This window comes from Vipera berus, assembly GCF_964194415.1.
Source record: "Vipera berus genome assembly, chromosome: Z".
NCBI classification, from domain to species: domain Eukaryota; kingdom Metazoa; phylum Chordata; class Lepidosauria; order Squamata; family Viperidae; genus Vipera; species Vipera berus.
The window spans coordinates 17,739,134-17,762,472 of NC_138205.1; the positions used below are offsets into that span (position 1 = coordinate 17,739,134).

At 43.5% G+C, this 23,339-nt stretch overlaps 1 protein-coding gene across 1 annotated transcript; it reads right to left on the minus strand.

The window, feature by feature from the left end:
• Positions 1-4,020: 4,020 nt before the first annotated feature.
• LOC308677900 (epithelial membrane protein 3-like) lies at positions 4,021-20,084 on the minus strand. Its single transcript, XM_081344598.1, has 5 exons — positions 19,795-20,084; positions 13,319-13,404; positions 8,812-8,911; positions 7,936-8,076; positions 4,021-6,794 (listed from the first exon to the last, which is right to left on the minus strand). Exons 2-5 carry the CDS (start codon positions 13,394-13,396, stop codon positions 6,625-6,627), a joined length of 489 nt encoding a protein of 162 aa, XP_081200724.1. The 5' UTR covers positions 13,397-13,404; positions 19,795-20,084; the 3' UTR covers positions 4,021-6,624.
• Positions 20,085-23,339: the final 3,255 nt, after the last annotated feature.

Sequence of the window (23,339 nt, forward strand, 5' to 3'; positions counted from 1 at the left end):
GATCAATCACTAAATGAATGGTTGTAAGTCACGGATTAACTGTAACCTGTTGTAGGTACGCTTCCGAATGGCATATACCAGGGGTGTCAAACTGCTGGCCCGCAGGCTGGAAGCCTCATAGCAAAACTGCGCCCACCCCATTGCTGGCAACGGCAAAAAAGTCATGATATGTCGTGACATGTCACGTGACGTTGCAAGTTTGACACCCCTGGCATATACAATCCATCTTCCCTTCAGCTCTTAGAGAAGAAAAACATAATACTTTTGTATAAATACTACTTCTCTGAGAGCTCAAGGGAAGATACACCATTTGGAAGCATTTCTAGTTACCACTGGGGATCAAGACCTAAAGGGCTTATAAAACTAATGGATTGTATGTTGTCATCTAAGGCATGATGGTGAGTTCAATTCTCGGTGGAGGGTTTAAAAATCAAGAATAATATCTGGCTACCCATATCTAAAGACTCTCAATAAAAATGAAACTGATCATGTGGTGTCTCGTGGTCCGTATAAGTATCATAGGGGCAGTTTCTTTTTGATTTGAGTTGGCAGGTACTCAGCCCCCAATAATACCCTTATAAGATATTATATTAGAATTTGACATCGGGGCAAAACAATGGTTGATTTCAAAGCAATAACAGCTCTGCCTTTTCCTCAACAAAGGCAGTCCTTGTTTAATGGCCATCTCCTTTAGCAGCTCTTTGCAATTCCAACAATGTTGAAAATGTTTCCACACCCTGCTTAACATTTGCTCATTAGATGTTGGGTTGTTTTTTTTAAAAGAGAGAGAGAGATGAATCAACTTGTATAGGTCAGGGGTAGGCAACCTCGGCTCTTTTATGACTCATGGACTTCAACTCCCAGAATTCCTGAGTCAGCATAGCTGACTCAGGAATTCTGGGAGTTGGAAGTCCATGAGTCATAAAAGAGCCGAGGTTGCCTACCCCTGGTATAGGTGTAATAAATGGACGGATTGAGTTGAGCTGCTTCCAGGTCTCTTAAGACGTGTAAACCTTACATTGCGCTTTGATGCCACAGGTGAAATTGGTTTCTTCCAACATTCACCCACATGGGAACACCCCCACCCCCCCAAATATGCCAAACCACAATTTATTTTTAATAGTTTGTTAATTCCTACTCTTACTTCTTGCAGAATCTTTCAATTTCTAGTCTTCTCTCTACTTGGCTCTCATTATTTCCTCCACTGTTGCACGTCAATCTTCGCCTGATCTTTTTTTTATTGAATTGTTCTCTCCCAAGCCGGTAGAATGAGCAAAATCTAAAATAACCCTTTGGAAATATAGTATGTGTATATGAATATATTGCTCTTTGTCAAGAGGTAAACAGAGATTCCTGGTTAGCACTTGGATGGGAGACCACAAGTAGATTCCCAAGCTATAGACTGGATAGTTGAAAAAAGTTGATGTGGTAGTAGCAAAACTAGCCATATTGCTGTCAAGAAATTATAAAGTCAAACTGCACAACTTGAGGGAAACTGCAAGCATTAACTGCTATCAGATCTAGCCCTAGATCAAAACCACTGCGATTTAAATCTTGTGATAAGACACATGATCCCAGCTTTCTTTATAGCAGATATAAAACAGAGGCAACTTGTTTACGTTGGTGAGGTGATCTTTTTATCTGAACCTCTGTCCCAAATTATTAATAATGGTTAACATATTTTTGCACTGAAGAACAACAGATTGGGATGGAAAATTCTACGGAACAAACAATAATTGCATTGTATTACTGCCTGCTTGTTTAAAGCAATGTTTTTCAAACGCAGCCATTTTTAAGGTGTGGACTTCAACTCCCAGAATTCCCCAGCTAGCATGAGAATTCTGGGATTGGAGGTCCACACATCTTAAAAGTTGCTAAGTTTGAAAAACGGTGACTTAAAAAACTTCCGCAATTGCACTGAATGCTACAAGCATGCTTTCCAGTGGGAGGGAGGAAGTTTCAGCTGGTTCGCACCCACTTTGGCAGAACCGGTAGCTAATTTTTTGTTGCCTAGGCCCAGAATGGACTTCCGGAAGTGGCATCCACACGACAGAACCAGTTGTTCACATATGAGTCCCACCACTGATGCTTTCCAAAGGGCTAATAGTCTGCAGTAGCCAGCAACCATTTGTCCTCTTGCAGAAACCTCCAGGCTAGTAACTCCTCTTTAGTGCAATTTTTTTTGTAAGTCTGAGCTCTATTATTCCTAAGATTGCTTGTGTTCCTACGAAAAGGCAGCTCCTATTTATGCTTGGCAGTGGATAGAATCTTCAGATCTCAACAAGATTAAATATTTATTCATTCCCAGGCACAGATCTGTGCTTTGCCAGATGGCAAATTAGCACCCTCCATAGACTTGAAGCTGCACTTTTTGCCTAATATGGATGGGAGTAGGTTACTTTATCAGAGGCAGACAGTCCAGTAATTACACTGTACAGGCAGGCCAAAAGCAACTCGTTCCCATTTTATGCGAGGGACCCGAGAATCGGCTGGTCCACCGCTTGGTTCCTATCTATGAAAATAATACGGTTGTGGTGAAGCTTGTAAGCAGTTTAATGTTCAAATGCCACGAGACAGGTGGCCCTCAACTTACGACTACAAGGGAGCCCTCAATTTCTGTTGCTAAGTGAGACAGTTGTTAAGTGAATTTTGCCCCGTTTTATGACCTCTTGCCACGGTGGTTAAGTGAATCACTACAGCTGTTAGTAATACGGTTGTTAGGTCTATCTGACTCCCCGTTGACTGCTTGTTAGAAGGTCTCAAAAAGTGATCACACAACCCCAGGACACCGCAACCGTTCTAAATTATACGCCAGTGGCCAAACATCTGGATTTTGATCATGTGACCATGAGGATGCTACAACTGTCGTTAAGTGTTGAAAACAGTCATAAGTCACTTTTTTTCCCAAGGCAGTTGTAACTTGGAAGGGTCTCTAAATGAACTGTTGTAAGTTGAGGACCTCCTGTAAATAAAAAGTACTTTGCCCAGTTAGACTGCAAGGTAGTGAATGAACAACAGCAACTGGGATTCTGGCTAACCTTGATACTAGCTGTGTGGATTATATTTTAAATTGCAATTTGCTACATGTAATCCTCGCTTACCGACTGCCTCGTTCAGTGTCAAAGCTACAATTATTTTTTTTAAAAAGACAGCTGACACAAATTCTGTTGCACAACCATCACAGCATCCCAATCATACAGTCACCATTTGGGCACTTTGGAACCAGGGCACATTTATGGACCCCACCGCATCCTGCAGTCACGACTGCTGTTCATGCTTCACAACTGGCTTCTGACAAGCAAAAGTAATGGAGGACACAGAAGTTGCGGTCATGTGACACCTTATGTTGCACCCATTGTGATTCACTTAACGACCAAATAGAAGCAAGCCCGTTGCAGTTGCACTATCTTCAGCTTAGTGACCACCTCATTTAGCGACGGAGCTGATGGTCACTTTGTGTTTACTAAACAAGAGCTACCCAAATCATAATCTTTCACGGTCTCCTCTAACTACGAGCTTCCCCTGTGAAAACCTAAGAGAATAGCAATAGCAATAGGACTTAGTGTTGTGATTCAGGGTCAGCCTGTGGGTTCGGCAGTTGGGTCGGACGACTCAGAGGAGGTTGAAGAGCTTGCTGAGGGGGTTGAAGATCTTGCTGATGAGAGCCCTCAGCCAGGCCCCTCCCACTTGGTCACCACGGAGACCCAGCTGTGTGAGCCTGACTTCGTGGATGAAGATGACCCACAGCTGGCCCTGTTCAAGGATGCCCGACGCAGGAGGCAGTCAATTAGGAGTAAACAGAGGAAGGCAATGGGGCTTCTTGGAAGGAGGCAGAGAGAAGCCACGCCCTGAACTCTATATAAGGGGAATGTGTGGGGAGGGTTGGTTTGCTGAAGGCAACCGCTTGGATAGTTCGTGTTTCTTAAAGCTCCTGTTTCTTGGTTTGTGTCTTGTTTTTGTAGCTATAAATTTGGCAGGCTAATTCCAGCCTCTTGCCCTTTGTAAAGGGGTTGTCCCTGCCTTTTCTGCAGGGCCGGTAGCAGGCTGGTACAGAACACTTAGAATTATATACCACTTCACAGTGCTTTACAGCCCTCTCTAAGAGGATTACAGAGTAAAGTCCGTGGAAGGATGGAAGGCTGAGTCAACCTTGAGCCAGACAGGATCGAACTCCTAGCAGTTGGCAGAGTCAGCCTGCAGTACTGCATCCTAACCACTGTGCTGTCACCACAGCTCTGGAGTTGGGAGTAAAAAAGCATTTGCCATACCAAAGAAGGAAGATACAGCTCTGTCAACTCTTTTCATTGCTTTTTAATTTCTAAAATAAGTATAAAATATAAAAGCCATTGGAAAAAGACAAAAAGGGACATTTCTAGGAACCATCAATTTTGGCACTAGCAATCAAGCTGAACGAAGAGCAAACCTGTTGAAGAAAGATGGTACACAAGTATAATTTTGTGAACATTCCTCATAATTTTGTGAACATTCCTTAAACTGCAGATTTTTGGATATGCAGCCTACAGTCCCTGTAATTCTCAGCCAGGAGGTTGAGAATACAGGGAGAAACATTTGGAAAAAGCTAGAAAAAACCCCAAACCTGATGTATTTTAATGTGAGTGGGAACAAATACTGTTGCCAATGTATATCCACTGAACAGATTGTTACAATTGGTTGTAACTCACTGAATAAAGTTACGGAAAGTTATAGGTAGTCCTTGTTTAGCGACCACCTCATTTAGTGTCCATTCGCAGTTGTTATGGTGATGAAAAAGTAACTTCGCAGTCAATTCTCTATGTTTATGACCTTTACAGATTTGTAAAGCAAAGGGAAGCTGAAGTAAGATCACAAGCAGTCAAGTTTTCATTTAGCAACTGTTTTGCTTAATTACTGAGTTGCCAGCCCCAGTTTTGGTTCCTAAATGTGGGCTACCTGTACTGTAAAGTAAGTTGGTGTTTTAAGAAAGAGTAACAAAGATCTTAGATACAAAATAAAGAATATCCCATTGAACAAATCCTTTATTTATCCCACAAGTCTATTTAAAAGTAATTATTTTCCCTTTTGACTTTTTCCTAAGTAGAATATTCTGAAAAGGAAGCATTCCAAAAATTGGATGAAGCTAATCTCTGGGAATGGAGGTTTTTTTTTTTTTTAAAAAAAAAGTAGAAATGGCTGTATAATAGCAAGTGCATAACTGAAGCTCAGTAATTTTGTATAAGTGCTGTATACAAAAAGAGGATCAATTGTATAGTCATGACTGCCATCTTGACTTTTTTGACCTCCCTCACATGCTCCTACATATACAATAATAAGAGGACACTTTTAAAAAGATGATTAGAAACTTTTCTGAACAAGCAATAAGCAGACTCCTGTGGCTTGTTCTTCAAACTTTAAAAAGTTCAGTGATTTTTCCAACTGCAATTTAATAGGAATGTTATCCACACGGTATTTTATCTCCCAAGAGGCAAATGTGAAAAGACAGTAATATCTGCTATAAAACCAACACGTTATAAAACAGATTCTTATTTAACCTCCATTTTAAAATGAGTTTAAAAAACAAACACGAGAATCCTTTTACATTGTATTTCAGTTTGCCTTCCGTTTGCAAAAACTTTAAAAAGAAATATATTTTATATCTACACTACCAATGCACCTCCATGTTTTTCCCATTAAAATATGTATTTCAAATAAAAAATGATTTTATAAAAAAGTTGGAGGGGTTGACTGCCATACTGCAGGTTATCAAAAAGGGAGATTATTATTTTTTTAAAAAAAACAACTACAGGAGGAATATATTGTTCCCTCATTTGCAAAAGTAAAAGGGGGCTATAATGTACATGTACATAATTACAAAAAAAGAAGAAGAAAACCTTTCTCCAGATATTAGGAGAATAGGCTGATAGGATGGCATGATGTCATATCATTTTGCCAGCAAAATATTCAGGCATTAAATTCATGGTAACCTCTCAGAGACTAAAGAAATGCCCAGTGTATGATGGCACACCTTTAACTTCCCATATCATGGGAGGTATATAAAAATACAGGTAGTCCTTGACTTACAACCATTTGTTTATTGATCATTTGAAGTTACAACAGCACTGAAAAAAAAGTTACTTACGACCGCTTTTCACACTTAATGACCATTGCAGCCTCCCCATGGTCACCTGATCAAAATTTGGGTGCTTCGCAATTAGCATGTATTTATGACAGTTGCCCTATTCCATGGTCATGTGATCATCATTTCTATCTTTCCCATTTGGTTTCTGGCAAACAAGGCCAATGGGGAAGCTGGATTCCCTTAACGACCACGTGGTTCATTTAACAACTGCAGTGATTCGCTTAGCAATTGTAGCAGAAAGGTCATAAAATGGGGCCCCACTCACTTCAAAGCTGACTTGCTTAGCTACGGATCTGTTGGGTTCAATTGTGGTCATAAGTCGAGGACTACCTGTATGCAAACGAAAATCAGGCACCTACAGTGCAAGAACCCCCATGGATCAAGTTACCCATTGCATAGAATTTTGTGCTACGAGTGCTTTCAAAAACTGCAAAGAATGAACGCATAGCTAAATTGAAAGGAGGACAAGTCTCCTTCCAAGATAAATGGAGAGGTTTCCTTATTGTCAGTCACTCTTTTTTCCGAAGGTGGATGTAGACAATCCCACTGATAAGGGCCAAGGGAAAAGACAGCCAGGCTAGTACGAAACAGTGACCGTAAGAGCCGCCAGGCGTTCGCCCTCGCTGGAACGTGTCCACATGGATAGTGTAGATCAAGGCAGCTGTGAACACCGAGACAGCTGGGAAGGAAGCAAAAAAAGGTGAATTAGGATCAAGTTACAGCTCCACCTTGCTTCCCCATCTTCAGCAAGCAACCTAAAGGATAATTACATCCTTCCCATCCACATAGACAATTCTTACATAGTGCAAAATCCCACCAGCCGCCTATTCAGATCTGCAATAGGCATCTCAGCATCACTAGAGATAAGTGGGCAGAGTGGTGAGAAACTTATGGGGTTTGAGATGTTGTTGAACTACAACTTCTTATTGGTAATTCTGATTGGAATTAGCTAGGATCAGTGTTTCTGAACCTTGGCAACATTAAGACAGATGGACTTCAACTCCCAGAATTCCTCAGATAGCAATTCTGGCTTGGGAATTCTGGGAGTTGAAGTCCACCCCTCTTAAAAGTCACCCCTCCGAAGGCTATTTGAAGAGCCAAACTTTCCTTCTCCTGAGCTTCACTTCTTAACTGGGGCTTGCAAGGTCTTTATATTAAAAAAGATAATTTGGGCAAAATGGAGCATAACCAGATTCATCCAGGGTTGTAAACAAAGTAGCTAAACACTTTGGAAATCGTTCCGATTAAGTTAGACCTTAACGTGCTGGGGAATTCTGGGAGTCCATACACCTTCAAGTTGTTATGGCTGAGAAACACAGATCTATGCAAACACCCCTTTGCTGTTTACGTCTTGCACATGGAAACCTCCGCTCCCCCACAACTCCGTCCCAATCTTCCTTCCTTGTAGATGCTACCACAGATATGTCAAACACAAGGCCCGGAGGCTGGATCCAGCCCGCGAAGTGGTTTCATGTGGCCCGTGAAGCCATCCTGGAAACAGTGAGGGAACGGCCCCCATTGCCTTGGCCCTGGCCCAGAGACCCTCCTTCTGCCAGAGACCCTCAGATCTCTCCCACTCCTGCCCAGGCCCCCATAGGCACCCTTGATGCGAACGATGTAGAGCTGGCCACACCCACCCAGTAGGCCATACACACTCAAGCCACACCCACCCAGGCCACACCCACCCAGGCCACACCCACCCGCCCCCCCGAGGGCAACCGCAATGCTGATGCGACCCTCAATGACATTGAGTTTGACACCCCTGTGCTACCACCTCTCTCTTGCTCTATGACTTTGCAACGTTCAAATGGGACCCTTACCAGTCAATATCTGGAAAATCCCTGTGGCATAAAACAGGCTTCCCCGCTTCATCGTGTAGAGCTGCCACATGAAAATAATGAAAGCCAAGCTGGAGAAGAGAAGGCTTAACACCATGAACGCCTGGACTCCGTGAAGCCATTCTGGGGAAAGAAACCATTGAAGAGAACAGACCGTTAAGAGCAGATCTTTAACCAATCTGCCTTCTCCAGTAAATTTCCCAGCAGCCCAAATGGCTAAACTTGTTTCAGTTGTATTTACTGGGAAATTCTGGGAGCTGAACGTCTGAGGGGCGTCTGGTTTGGGGAAGGCTCCATAAATGCATCCATATCTTGAAGCAGGATGGGGACCAAGCGTGCAACTTTCTTTCCACCCTCTTGCCAAGTTTCACCTTTTCCTGAAGATTGTAGAAGTTGACCAGGCTGAGCCCGAGGGAGGGTTCAAACGCATCGTAAGTCACGAGTCCTTGCGCGCCCACAAGAGATCTAAATCCAGCCCGCCTTGAATACCTTCTTAATTCCCGCTCATTTCCCTTAACCATAAGTAGCTCAGATTCTTGCAGAGAGCTTCAGCTTGTAATAAATCTTTGTTGTTGTTGTTGTTGTTGTTAGCTGCGAAGTCGTGTCCGACCCATCGCGACCCCACGGACAACGTTCCTCCAGGCCTTCCTGTCCTCTACCATCTTCTGGAGTCCATTTAGGCTCACGCCTACTGCTTCAGTGACTCCATCCAGCCACCTCATTCTCTGTCGTCCCCTTCTTCTCTTGCCCTCAACCTTTATACTCATTTGAACTGCCTGAATCTCCTGATTTCCCTAGACTAGCGCTTCACATGGATGGTCCTGGGCCATTTCCACAAATCACACAATATATACTCACTACTGTCAGACACTGGGTGACATGTCCAGTTGTGGTGGTTTTCCATCAGACATTCATACCAGATGTTCACTGTTTCTCTATCAGGCAGAACCCACCATGACTAGAACAACAACAACAAAAAAGAAGCAAAGACAAGGAGTTAGGACAGAAAAGATGAAGCCGAAGAGAGGCACCTTTCCAAATAGGTGAATGAAGGTTAATAAACTGGCTCCAAACCATAACTGGTTGCGGAGTCCAAATAAAATCTTGTTTCCACCATGCCCTTCGAAACACCAGTAATTTTACAGATAAGTCTTTATTGAGCAGAGGGTTGAGTGTGCTACTTCGAAAACAATAGCCAGCATTAGTTGTAATAACTGCAGCTTGGCAAGATGGAGGGAGGGAGGGAGGGAGGGAGGGAGGGAGATAGATAGATAGATAGATAGATAGATAGATAGATAGATAGATAGATAGATAGATGATAGATGATAGGTAGGTAGGTAGGTAAGTAGGTAGATAGATAGGTAGGTAGATAGATTAGAATAGAGCTGGAAGGGTCCTTGGAGGTCTTCTAGTCCAACCCCCTACTCAAGCAGGCAAGTGGTTGTCCAATCTCTTCTTAAATACCTCCAGTGATTGGCACCCATAATTTCTGAAAGCAAGCCTGGTTTATTGGTTTATTGTTCTCACTGGGGAAATTTTTCCTTAACTCCAGGTTGCTTCTATAGATAGGCTGAATGAATGAATGAATGAATCCTTGAAATTGAACTGCACATTATACAGGTAGTCCTTGAACCTGTGACTGGACTCTTAGCAACCAGTTGAAGTTCAAATAGACCTACCTTGAGGCTACTTATGACCTGGATTCAAAATTCTGACGGTCGCCTCCTCACAGCTATATGACCAAACCTCGGGCACTCAGCAACACAGCTGCATTTACGGACATTTGCATTTTTTTTTCCATGGCCACGTGACTGCCTTTTACAACAGTTTTGCCCAAAATCAGCACTTCTGGTTTTATACAAAAACCATCGGTTCACTTAACGACCATGGTGATTCACTTAACGACCACTGCAAAAAAGGTTGTGAAATGGAGCCGGTCGTGTGAAAGACCCATTTTATGACGGTCACGACTTACAACCATGATGGGCAAGCTTCATGACGGTCATAACTGAGGAGTGCCCGTACTGTAATTGTAACATTTGTTTCCCCATCCTGTGGGAGGCAAAATTGACGCAAGGGAACAAGAAGCATTTGAAAACGTTCTGGCTTTCCAAAATATGTTTCCGCAACTTTTTCTCTTCAAGTTTTTTTTTCTCTAATTGGTTTTATGTGCAGTCTGGTGGTGACAGAGCCAAGTCCTGGAGGCTGCCACACATTCCTGAATTTCTCTGTCTCCCTATAACTTCCCCGAATGTCTCTCTTCTCAATTTTTCTTTCCTGGTGTGAGGCCATTCTGCCCCCCCCCCTTTCTCTGTTCTTTCATTTCCTTCTCTTAGTGGACAGCGGGATTTCTGATTTTTTTTTTAAAGATGTCATATACAGGTAATCCTCGACTTGCAACTACTCCTTTAATGACCGTTCAAAGTTACAACAGCATTGAAAAAACTGACTTATGACCATGCAGCATCCCTTGTGCAACATGAGCACAAGAGTGTGAGAACACCGAGACTGCCCCTTCTTCGCCAGTCATCTTTTCAGTGTGACACAGGCAGAAATCCAACAGGTGACTCTTCTTCTTTTTCCCCCATGGCCAGGAAGGAAGGAAGGGAAAACAATTACAGGCAGTCCTCGACTTAGAAACATTTGTTTAGCGATCATTCGAAGTACTACAGTACTGAAAAAAGGGACTTACGATCTTTTTTTCACACTTAACGACTGTTACAGTATTCCCATGGTCACTTGATCAAACTTTGAACACTTGGCAGCTGGCAAGTGTTTGTGACGGTTGCAGTGTCCCAGGGGTCGTGTGATCCCCTTTTGTGACCTTCTGACAAGCAAAGTCAATGGAGAAGACATAATCACTCAACAACTGTATTACTAACTTAACAACTGCAGTGATTCACTTAACAACTGTTGCAAGAAAGGTCATAAAATGGAACAACACTCACTTAACAACTGCCTTGCTTAGCCATGGAAATTTGGGGCTCAACTGTGGCTGTAAGGCGAGGACTACCTGTATTTAAGTCTCCTGAGGGTGTAATTAGTGGCAGCCCTAATCTACGGTACTACTAAAATGCCAAGTTTGAGGAGCAGCAAAAGGGAAAAGTTTCAGGGGGAGAAAACAAAAGGAAAAAACAAATTACTTTCACCCCAAGTGATACAACAGGGGACACAATATAATGTATCCAGCAAATGTCACAAACACACACTAATATTTTAAGGCAAGGGTTTCTCAACCTTGTAATTTTAAGATGCGTGGACTTCAACTCCCAGAATTCTCCAGCCAGCATTGGTGGCTGGGGAATTCTGGGAGTTGAAGTTCACCTATCTTCAAGTGGCCAAAGTTGAAAAACACTGTCTGGAGGAATTCAGCTGTGTGGGTAATTTTGGCTTATGTTGTTTTGTTGGAAAGGTACAGATTCCTCATTCAAGATAAAAATATTAATGAGTTAAACAAGTCATATATGCAAATAGTTGAAAATGGAAACAGGATTCATGGTTGTAACCCAGCCTTTTCCTGTGTTAACAGGCATGCTTCTGTAATTTTTTAAATCAACAAACTACTAGTCCTGAAGGATTTGTCAGAGATTCCTGAAGCAAGGAAAGAGACACAGATTTCTCTGCTCAAGAGTGTCTCCCCAGCAGAGGTTCAAAATGCAGCCACTGACAATTCACCATTAAACACACACACACACACACACACACACACACACACACAAAGCCATCTTAAATCGGAGGGGGTTAATATCAATAATCTTCCCCAAACTAGTTGTCAGACTAACAAAATATGAGGATAGAGACATTTTCTTTGGGATCAGTATAAAGCAGAATAGAACAATCTTTCTTTTATTTAAAGAAATCTGTTTAAAATTTAAAGGAGGGAAAAAAGAAAAATACAGTACTTCAAAAAACAATGCTAAAAAAAATTGAGCTCATAAAACTTTTTCAGGCTGTATCATATTCCCAGTCAGAGTTGTTAGTTGGCATTTGTTTCCCAAATGCATTTTTGTTTACCATTTAAGAGGGCTCTCCCAAAACATAAAACATGTGCAAATAAGTGTGTTTACAGATGTGTAAATATATTCTTCTTTTGGAGAGAAACAAACACCAATTAGAAATGCAAGGAGCAAGAAGAATTTCAGGCAGAAATGTAATGTCATTGGGGATTCTTTGAAGTATCTATGTGGCCTTGTCTTAGGCTCTGCTCTTGACATCTGAGGAGCAATTATCTTGAATAAAAAATGTGGCTGGCATTTTCAAGGGATTCTCTTCCGATCAGTTTATTTGATTCCTCACAGATATTTAACTTGCGAATAAATCTTATTATTCTTAATAGAGAAACGAATAAATGTGTAGAAGCCAAGATCATCTGGGGCACATCTGAATATCCTTTAACTGTCCTTTAGCTTTGGCTCAAAGTCTTTGGCTAACCAGGTCTTGAAGGAAACAACCAGATGACATAGCCTTCCTCTCATCCTTAGCCTTCAATCAAAGCAGATCAATTTCTTATTTTTCTGAACTGAAAAATGAAGTAGTGTTTTCCATCTTCTCTTTGACACCAGGGTTGCTACCACATAACTGGGGGTGGTTTGATGGTGACCAAGCTTATCATGCAAAAAGTGTGAAATCAAGCCAACTACCTCACTATGTCCTTCGTTTTTATCTATTTTTTCAGCAACAGATAGTGATGATGGGGTGGAAGTAAGTTGCTCAGCATTTTTTCCTTAATTCCAACCCACATTACTGTATGTGTAAGACCTTCATCCTCGCAGCAAACATTTTATCTCCTGAATAAACAGGTGATGAGCACATACTAAAATATATAAGGAGGTTAGAATGGCTTGCTGACGTAGGAGAAGACGCAGAACGTGGGGGGAGATGAAGTCAAAGAAGCAATCACCCTGGAGTCCTTACGTTCCCACAAATGTTCCAAATCCAGCCTCCCCCTGAACTCTTTTGACTCTTATCTAGCACCAATTTAGTGCTGATCATTAGTTGACTAGATTCTTGTACGTAGGCATGAGCAATAAATCAGCTTAACTGCAACTTAACATGTGTTCTTGATTCTTCATGCCTGATAGTTATGTTTTTTTTCCCTTTCAAGTGAAATGCTGAGAAAAATTATTTAGTATCCTTGATTAAAACCTGGTACCTCATCAAAGAGTCAGAGGAAATGGTCTCTAGAGTCAAGCTTACTAAAATCATGAAGCACCCCTTGTGAAGTCCAGATGGCTGGACAGTTCTGAGAATTGTAGCATAACAGTACTAGGCACAGAAGGGAAGGGAATGTAGAATAGCTAAGCAGCTCTCAAGCGAAACATTGAACCTGCAGATTAAACACTGGGATATTTCAGTTCTTTCTTACCTTGTCCAAGGTGGCTACGAAGAGTAAGATGAGGATAAGAACATGGAGGGCTGTGACCGCAAAGAGAAGGAAACTCATTCTGGAAGCTGAATGGAGAGAAGAAAAACATAGATTAAGCTTACTCCTTCCTCATGGCTGGTTAAAGCAACTAGGAACTACTGTCTTCCCAAGCAACATTAATCCCACTGTGTCTCCTCAAATTGATAAATTCTGCGCTCTCCGGATTCTGCTTTTCAGAAGCTTTCTCTCTATTATCCAGCCATCCCCATATCACTTCCCAAGGATTCACAAATCTCAAATCCAAAGGGGGGGGGGGAAACGAAAATTTTCTCCCATTACCCAGACCTTAGCCAGTTTATTCCAAATTGCCTCAGGATGCTCAGATTTTGAAGCCCTTCCTTAAATGCAACGTATTTCCTCCTTCCTCCTGCCCCACGTCAGAGAAAGCAGAATCTGGGGTTCCTGCAGCTAGTTTAAATTCCTGTGGCTGTAAGCCTGGCTTAATGTGATCCAGATGTTTAAAAATTATGTGAGCTGTGGGCAAGAAGGAGGAGGTGGAAAGGGGTAGCAATTGCCTAGATAGGTTGCCGCCCTTTTCAGTCCCATCAAGACTGCACATGTGCACACACACTCACAAACGGTTTGTTTTCCTCCAAATGGCAAAGAGGAAATCCAGTGTTCCATGGCAACTTTAAGACATGTGGATTTCTGCTCTCAGAATGCAGAGAGTGGAAGTCCACAAGTCTTAGAATCATAGAATCACAGTCCTGGGAGGTCCTCTACTCTTAAACCCCTTGCCTATGGCAGGAGATCTTGTATCATCTCAAACAAACAGTTGTGCAAACTTTTCTTGAAAGCCTCCAGCAGTGGAGAACCCACAACTCTTAAAATGGCTAAAGCTGAAAAACATTGTAGTAGGCAGTGCAGAGCAGAGAAAGGAAATCTGGAACTGAGTTTATAATTAAGCAATAAATGTGAACATTTTTCTCATCTGATTCTTATTGCTAGCCGCTGTTTTTCCCCGTTTGTTTTAGTGCCAAAGTTCCCCTAACGATATGGCTTCGCGGATGAGGCACATCACTCAGATTTGTGTTTTTCTTCCACACTGTCAAATTTATCATGAGGTATTCCATTAACAGCAAATCTGATTCTCTAGTAAGTTTACTTGTATGACCGTATTCTGGCCATAATATATGGGTTGCATTCCTCCTTTGCAATTTAAGATGAACATTAAAAATAATGTACACATTAATCTGGCATTCAAAACAGATTTAATACAGTAGTCCTTGACTCTCGGCCAAACTTCTGTTGCTAAGTGAGACAGTTGTGAAGTGAGTTTCATTCCATTTTATGACCTTTCTTGCCATAGTTATTAAGTAAATCAATGCAGTTGTTGTTAGTAAAATGGTTGCTAAATGAATCTGGCTTCCTCATTGAATTTGCTTGTCAGAAGGTCATAAAAGGTGATCACATGATCTCCCAGGAAACTGGCAACCATCATAAATATGAACCAGTTGCCAAGCATCCAATTTTTAATCATGTGGCCATGGGGATGCTGCAACGGTCGTAAGTGTGAAAAATGGTCATAAGTCACTTTTTTCTTTTCATTTAATTTTGGTCACGAAATGAATAGTTGTAAGTCAAGGACTATGCATAATTCATCACCTTCAACTTATGAATGGAAGATGGTTAATCAATTAATTCAATTGTTTTGGAGAGTCCAAGGTGTCTTTCAGCTCTAGCCATTGAATGTGCTGGCCAGGGCTGTTGAAAATTGTAGCTCAACCCCACCCATAGCTTGGTCAACAATGAGGCATTGGAATTTTTGACTTGACAATATCTGGGATGTTACTCATTCCTAGCATAGATGACCAATTCTCTGAGCTTTAATCATATGATTTTGAGTTGGGAGGCATATATTATTACTTAAATAAAAAAATGGAAGTGGCCTAAATCTTGTAAAATCTCATCTGAGCAGTGGGAGACAACAATAGCACCATTGTTGTCCTCCTCTAGCAAGAAAACATTTTGGGGTCAAGTCTTACTAATGGTTTTCAAATTCCTGAGCTTTGAAAAAACATTTCATGTCATGTTTTGAACAAGTCTTAACCTTTTGTGGCTTGGGCCCTTTTTGTGAGCCAGGTGAAACCTACAAGCTGCTTCTCAGAAACATGTTTTTAAATGTATAAAATAAAATAGTGAAATCAGTTGTAAATGTTATCCCATCAAAGTCCACGGACACACACGAACACACCCGTGAAATCTATGCGTGGACACTCAACTCTATGGACTCCAGGTTAAGTATCCCTATTTCAGAATAAAATAAGAGACCCAGTCTGGTGGGCTGAGAGAGCTAAGTCTTCTATAGCTGAGAATTCTGGGAGGTGTAGTCCAAATATATCTGGGAGGGGGAGGTCAATTGGACAATATGAGTGTAAACAAGAGGATAACCACAGATATGTCAACTCAGAATAGGACTGCAGTTTAGCGGATCTCATTAACTACCATGTGATGGCCTTTGCATTCAGATCTGCTTCTTCATTAATGCGGCAATATTATGTTCGAAGGGGCATTTCCTTCATTTGTAATGTAAACAGAAATTCTCTAAACTTTGATTGTTAAAATTCTCTTCTGCTTTCTGCTTCACATGGACATAACTGCCAAGTGACGTTTTTCAGACGAAAAAGGCGTTCCCTTCCTTGACTAATTCCCCACCAAGTAATTGGAGTTTCCTGACACAGGCAGTAAACAACCTTCTCCAGTCCAGGAGGTGATCAGAGGATAGCTAGGCTAGGATGGCTGTGAAAGAGTTAAGTGACTGCTAAATCAAAAGGCCCCCAGTTCTTGGAAAGTTTGGTTACTCTGCAAAGATGCTTAACACTGCATAATTATAAGGTAACTGCGTACAAAAATAAGTTCTGCAAACTTAGCAACACTCCCTGCCCTGCAAAAACTAAAGGGAAAACTTGAATAGTTGCAGCATAAGTTTAAAAGCAAGCACTGTTGTATTTGAAGAGATGTTTGCATAGTTTCCAGCGCACAATATTCTGTACATAGTTATTCAGCAAAATATATAGCCAATGAGTCCTTTTTCTGAGTATGTGTGCGTTGGGCTCCAGATTTACAGTTGCAAGAAAAAGTATGTGAACCCTTTGGGATTACGTGGAGTTTTGCATGAATTGGCCATAAAATGCGCTCTAAACGTCATGTAAGTCACAACAATAGAAAAACACAGTCTGCTTAAAATAATACTACACAAACATTAGTTGTTGTCATGTTTTAATTGAACATAAGATGGAAATTCACAGTGCAGGGTGGAAAAAGTATGTGAACCTTTGGACTTAATAACTGGTTGACCCTCCTTTGGCAGCAATAACCTCAACCAAACATTTCCTGTAGTTGCAGATCAGACCTGCACAATGATCTGGAGTAATTTTGGACCACTCCTCTTCAAAAAACTGTTTCAGTGTAGCAATATTCTTGGGATGTCTGGTGTGAATCGATCTCTTAAGGTCATGCCACAGCATTTCAATAGGGTTGAGGTCAGGACTCTGACTGGGCCACTCCAGAAGGCGTATTCTGTTCTGTTGAAGCCATTGTTTTGTTGAATTACTTGTATGCTTTGGGTCATTGTCCTGTTGCATCACCGATGCGGAGCTTCAGTTGGCGGACAGATGGTCGTACGTTTTCCTGCAAAATGTCCTGATAAACTCTGGAATTCATTTTCCCATCAATGACAACAATCCGTCCAGGCCCTGAGGCAGCAAAGCAGCCCCAAACCATGATGCTCCTTCCACCATGTTATACAGTGGGGATGAGGTTTTGATGTTGGTGTGCTGTGCTTTTTTCTCTCCACACATAGTGGTGTGTTTTTTCCCAAACAACTCAATTTTGGTTTCATCTGTCCACAGTATATTTTGCCAGTAGTGCTGTGGAACATCCAGGTGCTCTTTTGCAAACTTCAAACGTGCTGCAATATTTTTTTTGGACAGCAATGGCTTCCTCCGTGGTGTCCTCCCATGTACTCCATTCTTGTTTAATGTTTTCCTTATTGTAGATGTGTCAACAAAAATGTTAGCATGTGCTAGAGATTTCTGTAGGTCTTTAGCTGACACTCTAGGATTCTTCTTTACCTCATTAAGCATTATGCGCTGTGCTCTTGCAGTCATTTTTACAGGACGACCACGCCTAGGGAGAGTAGCAACAGTGCTAAACTTTCTCCATTTGTAGACAGTCTGTCTTACCGTGGACACATGAACATCAAGGCTTTTGGAGATACTTTTGTAACCCTTTCCAGCTTCATGCAAGTCAACAATTCTTGATCGTAGGTCTTCTGAGAACTCTTTTCTGCGAGGCATGGTTCACATCAGACAGTGCTTCTTGAGACCAGTAAACCCAAAACAGGTGTGTGTTTTTAAAGGGCAGGACAGCTGTCAGCAACACATCCAATATCATCACACTGATTGGAGTCAAGGTTGGCTCACTCCTGGCTCCAATTGGCTCTTGGAGAAGTCATTAGGCTAGGGGTTCACATACTTTTTCCACCCTGCACTGTGAATGTTTACATGTTATGTTCAATTAAAACATGACAACAGCTAATGTTTGTGTAGTATTATTTTAAGCAGACTGTGTTTTTCTATTGTGACTTACATGACGTTTAGAGCGCATTTTATGGCCAATTCATGCAAAACTCCACGTAATCCCAAAGGGTTCACATACTTTTTCTTGCAACTGTACGTTAAAGTTCTACAGGCAGTCCTTGACTTACAACCATTCATTTAGTGACAGTTAGAAGTTACATCGGCAGTCAAAAAAGTGATCTACAACCATTCTTTGCACTTACAGCCTCCACAGTATCCCTATGATCATGTGATCAAAATTTTGGGTGCTTGGGAACCAGCATGTATTTACAATGATTGCTGCATCCTAGAGTCACGTGATCACCATTGGGACCTTCCCAACTGGCTTCTGACAAGCACAGTTAATGGGGAAAGCCAGATTCACTTAACAACCACTTAACTGCCTTCACTTCACTTCACAATCATGGCAAAAAAGGTAAAATTGGGCGTGACATACTTAACAACCACCTTGCTTAGCAACCGAAATTCTGGTCTCATTTGGGGTTTTAACTTGAAGACTAACTGTATTTAAATCTTAAAAGTTATAAGGCGATCTGCATGAAATTCAGCATTTTCACTGCAAGGCCCTTTTCCAAAGCTCTCTGTATTTAAGTTAATTAACAGGGGACAGCAAGTGTTTGAACAATAAGTGAGTTGGGTTTTGCATTTGATTGTGATACAAGAGACCCATTTTAAGAAGAACAAAATCTAGATGTGGGGAATCTGTGGTTTTCCAGAGGTTGCTGAATGGCAACTTTTAGCAGCAGCTCCAACAAACGGCAAGGGCAGAAGTGAGGAATGCCACAGACCTTAATACACCCGGAGCATCTTACCCGTCCACTCCCTTCCTTACAACTTCTCACACCCAGATTTTCCCCCAGTATAGTTAGGTGCGGAATAAGGGCAGAACTGAAAGCCCGGCCTAAAAGTTTATTTTATGCCAAACTTTCTTTCTCGCACCCCAGCCTCCTCCTCTGCTAGTTCTCCGACGTCCCCCTTGCCTCCCAAGAATTAGCCTTTTGGAAATCTGTGAAGAATCACGATTGGCTGAAATTTGGGGATTTGGGAGATGGTTATTCCAGTTCCTCCCCCTCCCCCCCAATAATTTTAAATGAAAAGTTGATGGAGGGATGGAAGCAAAAGGTATCTTCGGACACTCTTTTTTTCTGTACGACTACTGTTAACGGGCTAGCCAAAATACAGTGCCAAACAACAACAACAATAAACAACAAGAACAAGAATAACAATAACCAGGGCTTTTTTTTTGTCATAGAATGCTCAGAACGGAGTTCCGGCACCTTTTTTGGATGGAACCTTGTAGGCTAGGCAAGGTGGGTTGTAAGACACGTGTGAGTTCCGGCACCTTTTTCTTTTACAAAAAACGCACTGACAATAACAATAATAATAATAACAATAACAATAACAACAACAACAACCTCCAGCGAAGGCAACGACCCGCACCCGGAAAGCAAGGCACGAATGATAAAGAATGGTGGGCGGGCGAGAAAAGCTGGAGAAAGGATTGGGTGGGGGGGATCTAGCGGGTTAGAATAGATGGCGGGGAGGGGAGCGAGTAGGTCGGCCGTCTGATAGGACGGCACCGTTTCTCTCCCTTCTCCCGATCCTTTTCCAGAGAGTAGAGCGATCGCCTGCTGTCCTTCGTTGCCTTCCCGCCTTCGCCGAGTCTAAGCCGATGAGACCTCGCACCCCTCCCTCTCTCTCTCTCTCTGTCTCTGTCTGTCTGTCTGTCTCTCTTTCTCTCTCTCTCTCTCTCTCTCCCACTTCGATCGGTCTCGGAACGACCCACTCGCAACTTTTCCCTCCTTCCCGCCCACCCAGCCGGGCGGCTTGAGTTACCTGTTGGCAGCGCAGGGCCGGGCCGGGGTGCAGCAGCCGATCGGTCTCCCTGGCGCGCAGGATTTCTTCTGACGTTTTTGGTGTTGTTGTTTTTTTTCCTCTCCTCTGGACTGCCCCCGCTTGCTTTTTTTTTCCTTTTCCCTTTTTAATACAAATTTAGTTCATCCTGCGCGTACCACGTTCTCCTCGCCCTGCCCTTGGCTTCTGGCCAGGTGGGTGGGAGCAGAGAGCGCGTGGCTGGCCCGACGCCTCAGAGGAGGGAAGTGGGGAAAGGGTGAGTGCTGGGGGGGGGGTTCGCTTGAGAGACGCCCGGCTTTTCGAGAGGGCCGGGGCGGTTCCCTTATGTCGATGCCTCCGCTTCATTTTTGCCAGTAAGCTGCCAGGCGAGGCAGACACAGTGTGTGTGTGTGTGGGGGGGGAGAGTAATAATAATAATAATAATAATAAGAAGAAGAAGAAGAAGTAGTAGTTGGAAGGGACCTTGGAGGTCATCTAGTCCAACCCCCTGCTAAGGCAGGAAACCCTATACCAGGGGTCGGCAACCTGAAAAAGGAAAAGAGCCACTGGGAACCGGTTCCATCACACATTAAAAAAAGTGGGAGCCGCGTGCGTGCGTCCATGCACGCGCATGCAAAAAAACTTTTTGCGCATGCGCAAAACGGGTTTTTCTTGCACATGCGCGGACGCACGCAGTTGCCTTTTTTTTTATGTGTGATGGAACCGGTTCCCGGTTGCGTGATGGCCCGTCTGCAAAGCTGCTGCTTTCGGCAGCATGCAAACGTGCCGCGGCAGCTTTTGCAAGAAGCGGCGCCGCTACCCATTCCGAGAGGTGCATGCGCACCTCTCCGAACGACCGTAGGTGCGCGCGCACCTCCCCAAACCTCCCCAAACGTCGGCAGGTCTCCGTACCTCCGCGCGAACGGGCAGCGGCCCCGCTTCTTGGGAAAGCTGCCGCGGCCCGTCTACAAAGCTGCCGAAAGCGGCAGCTTTGCAGACGGGCTGCGGCAGCTTTCGCAAGAAACGGCGCCGCTACCCACTCCGAGAGGTGCGCGCGCGCCTCCCCAAACGTCGGCAGGTCTCCGGACGACGGCGGCTTGGGAGAGGTGCGCGCGCACTCTCCAAACCGCCGCCATCCCGTTTGCACAGCTGCCGTGTTTGTCAATGTTTGACGAACGCGGCAGGTCTCCGGACGGGATGGCGGCGGTTTGGCGAGTGCGCGCGCACTCTCCAAACCGCCGCCATCCTGTTTGCACAGCTGCCGTGTTCGTCAATGTTTGACGAATGCAGCAGGTCTCCGGATGGGACGGTGGCGGCTTGGAGAGGTGCGCGCGCACCTACGCCCTTCGGAAAGGTGCACACGCACCTCTCGGAACGGGCGGTGCCACTCTCCATTTGGAGAGGTGCGCGCGCACCACTGCCCGTTCGAAGAGGTGCGCGCGCACCGGGCGGCTGGGAGCCGCAGGAGACGGCTCAAAGAGCCGCATGCCGCTCCGGAGCCACGGGTTGCCAACCCGTGCCCTATACCATTTCAGTCCAGTCTCCTCTTAAAAACTTCCAGTGTTGGAGCATTCACCACCTCTGGAGGCAGGTTGTTCCACTGGTTAGTTGTTCTAACTGTCAGGAAGTTTCTCCTTAGTTCTAGGTTGCTTCTCTCCTTGGTTAGTTTCCATCCGTTGCTTCTTGTCCTGCCTTCAGGTGCTTTGGAGAATAGCTTGACTCCGTCTTCTTTGTGGCAGCCCCTGAGATATTGGAACACTGCTATCATGTCACCCCTCACCCTTCTCTTCGTTAAACTACACATACCCAATTCCAGCAACCGTTCCCTATATGTTTTAGCCTCCAGTCCCCCAATCATCTTCGGTGCTCTTCTCTGTACTCTTTCTAGAGTCTCGACATCTTTTTTCCTTGACCTATGACCACCGTGGAGCCCAAAACTTCCATTGCTAAGCGAGACGTTGACTCGAGTTTTGGCCCATTTTACGGCCTTCCTTTTGCCACAGTGGTTAAGTGATTGCCGCGGTTGTGAAGTTAGTAACACGGCTGTTAAGTGAATCTGCCTTCCCCCATGGACTTGGCTTGTCAGAAGGTTGCAAAAGGGGATCACGTGACACCACCACCACCTCCGGGGAGGCTGCAACTGTCATAAATATGAACCAGTTGCCAAGCGTCCGGATTTTGATCATGGGGATGCGGCGATGGCCTTAAGTAGGAAAAATAGTAATCAAGTCGCTTTTTTCAGTGCCGCCGTAACTTCAAATGGTCACTAAGCAAATGGCTGTAAGTCAAGGACTACCTGTAATGGTTTTCCCTTCCCTTCTGGGCCATGAGGGAGGGATAAAAGAGTCACCTGTTGGATTTCTGCCTGTATCTCACCAAAAAAAGATGAATGGGGAGGAAGGGGCAGCTTCGGTGTGTTTACACGCCTGTGCTCATACATTTTGAGTGTACAGTTCAAAATTCAGGCATAACGTCTTATTTAGAGACCGTAGAAGCTACTGTATAGTATTGTAACATCAGGCACCGTGGGATTCACCTCTGTTCAGACCGTTCCAATTGTTCACGACTTGATGGATTTCATTTGTCCAAGACTGGGTGTCAGGAGCTGGCCCTTGCTGAGTTCTCGTAAAGTCATGCTTGGGTCCAGAAATCCAGCCACCATGTCTTCTCTGTACAGGTAGTCCTCAACTTTAAGACCATACTTGAGACGAGAATTTCTGTTGCTAAGCTAGGGGCTTGTTGAATGAGTCACAACTGAATTTACAACCTTTCCCCCCCCCCTATGTTAAGTGAATCACTGCAGCTGTTAAAGGAATCTTGTGATCATTAATTGAATGTGGCTTCCCCCATTGGGTTTGCCTGTCACACGCCAACTGAGGTCTCAAACTGCGATCACATGACCCTGGAACATTGCAGCCATCGTAAATACATGCCTGTTGCCAAGCGCCTAAATTTTGATCTTGTGACCCCTGGGGATGCTGCAGCAGCCATAACTGCAAGTCATTTTTTTCAGGACCATTGTAATTTCCAATGGTTGCCAAATGTAAGCAGTGGACTGCCCGTACATTTTTTTTTCAATTGCCTTCAATTTTCCAGTATTGGGGTCTTCTCCAATGATTTCTGTCTTTGCCTTTTGTGTTTCAAACTGTTTAAACTTTAGCTTCCTTTTCAGTGTTTCTGATGAGTAATCTACCATTGCTTCATCAAGGGCCAAATGATTTGTTCAGTCTCTAGGATATTCTCAGCAATTTTCTCCAGTTGCCCCCTATTTGCTTCTCCTTCGTTCAACTTTTGACATGGCCCAGCTTTCACATCCCTGTAACTGGAAAACCTATGGCCTTGACAGTATATACTTGGTTGTCAACAGGATGTTTCTGAACATTAATGTTTTATTTGGGTTGCCTACTATGCGACTTCACAATGGGGTCACCCTCTCTGCACAATTTGGATGTCTTGTCTTTTTTGATAAGTCTGGTTTTCAGAGCAGGACAGCCCAAAGCGAATTCCATCTAACAATGCTCCAGAGTCAGGTTCTCCTCGACTTACAA

Bases quoted from the DNA above. Each gene is read 5' to 3' on its own strand.
- LOC308677900 (XM_081344598.1), bottom strand. From the start codon at position 13,396: ATGAGTTTCCTTCTCTTTGCGGTCACAGCCCTCCATGTTCTTATCCTC. The intron at 8,077-8,811 runs GTGAGTATATAT...TTCTTTCCCCAG, and splicing joins TCACCCAGTGTCTGACAGTA to AATGGCTTCACGGAGTCCAG. The intron at 6,795-7,935 runs GTAAGGGTCCCA...CTTCCTTCCCAG, and splicing joins GATTTTCCAGATATTGACTG to CTGTCTCGGTGTTCACAGCT.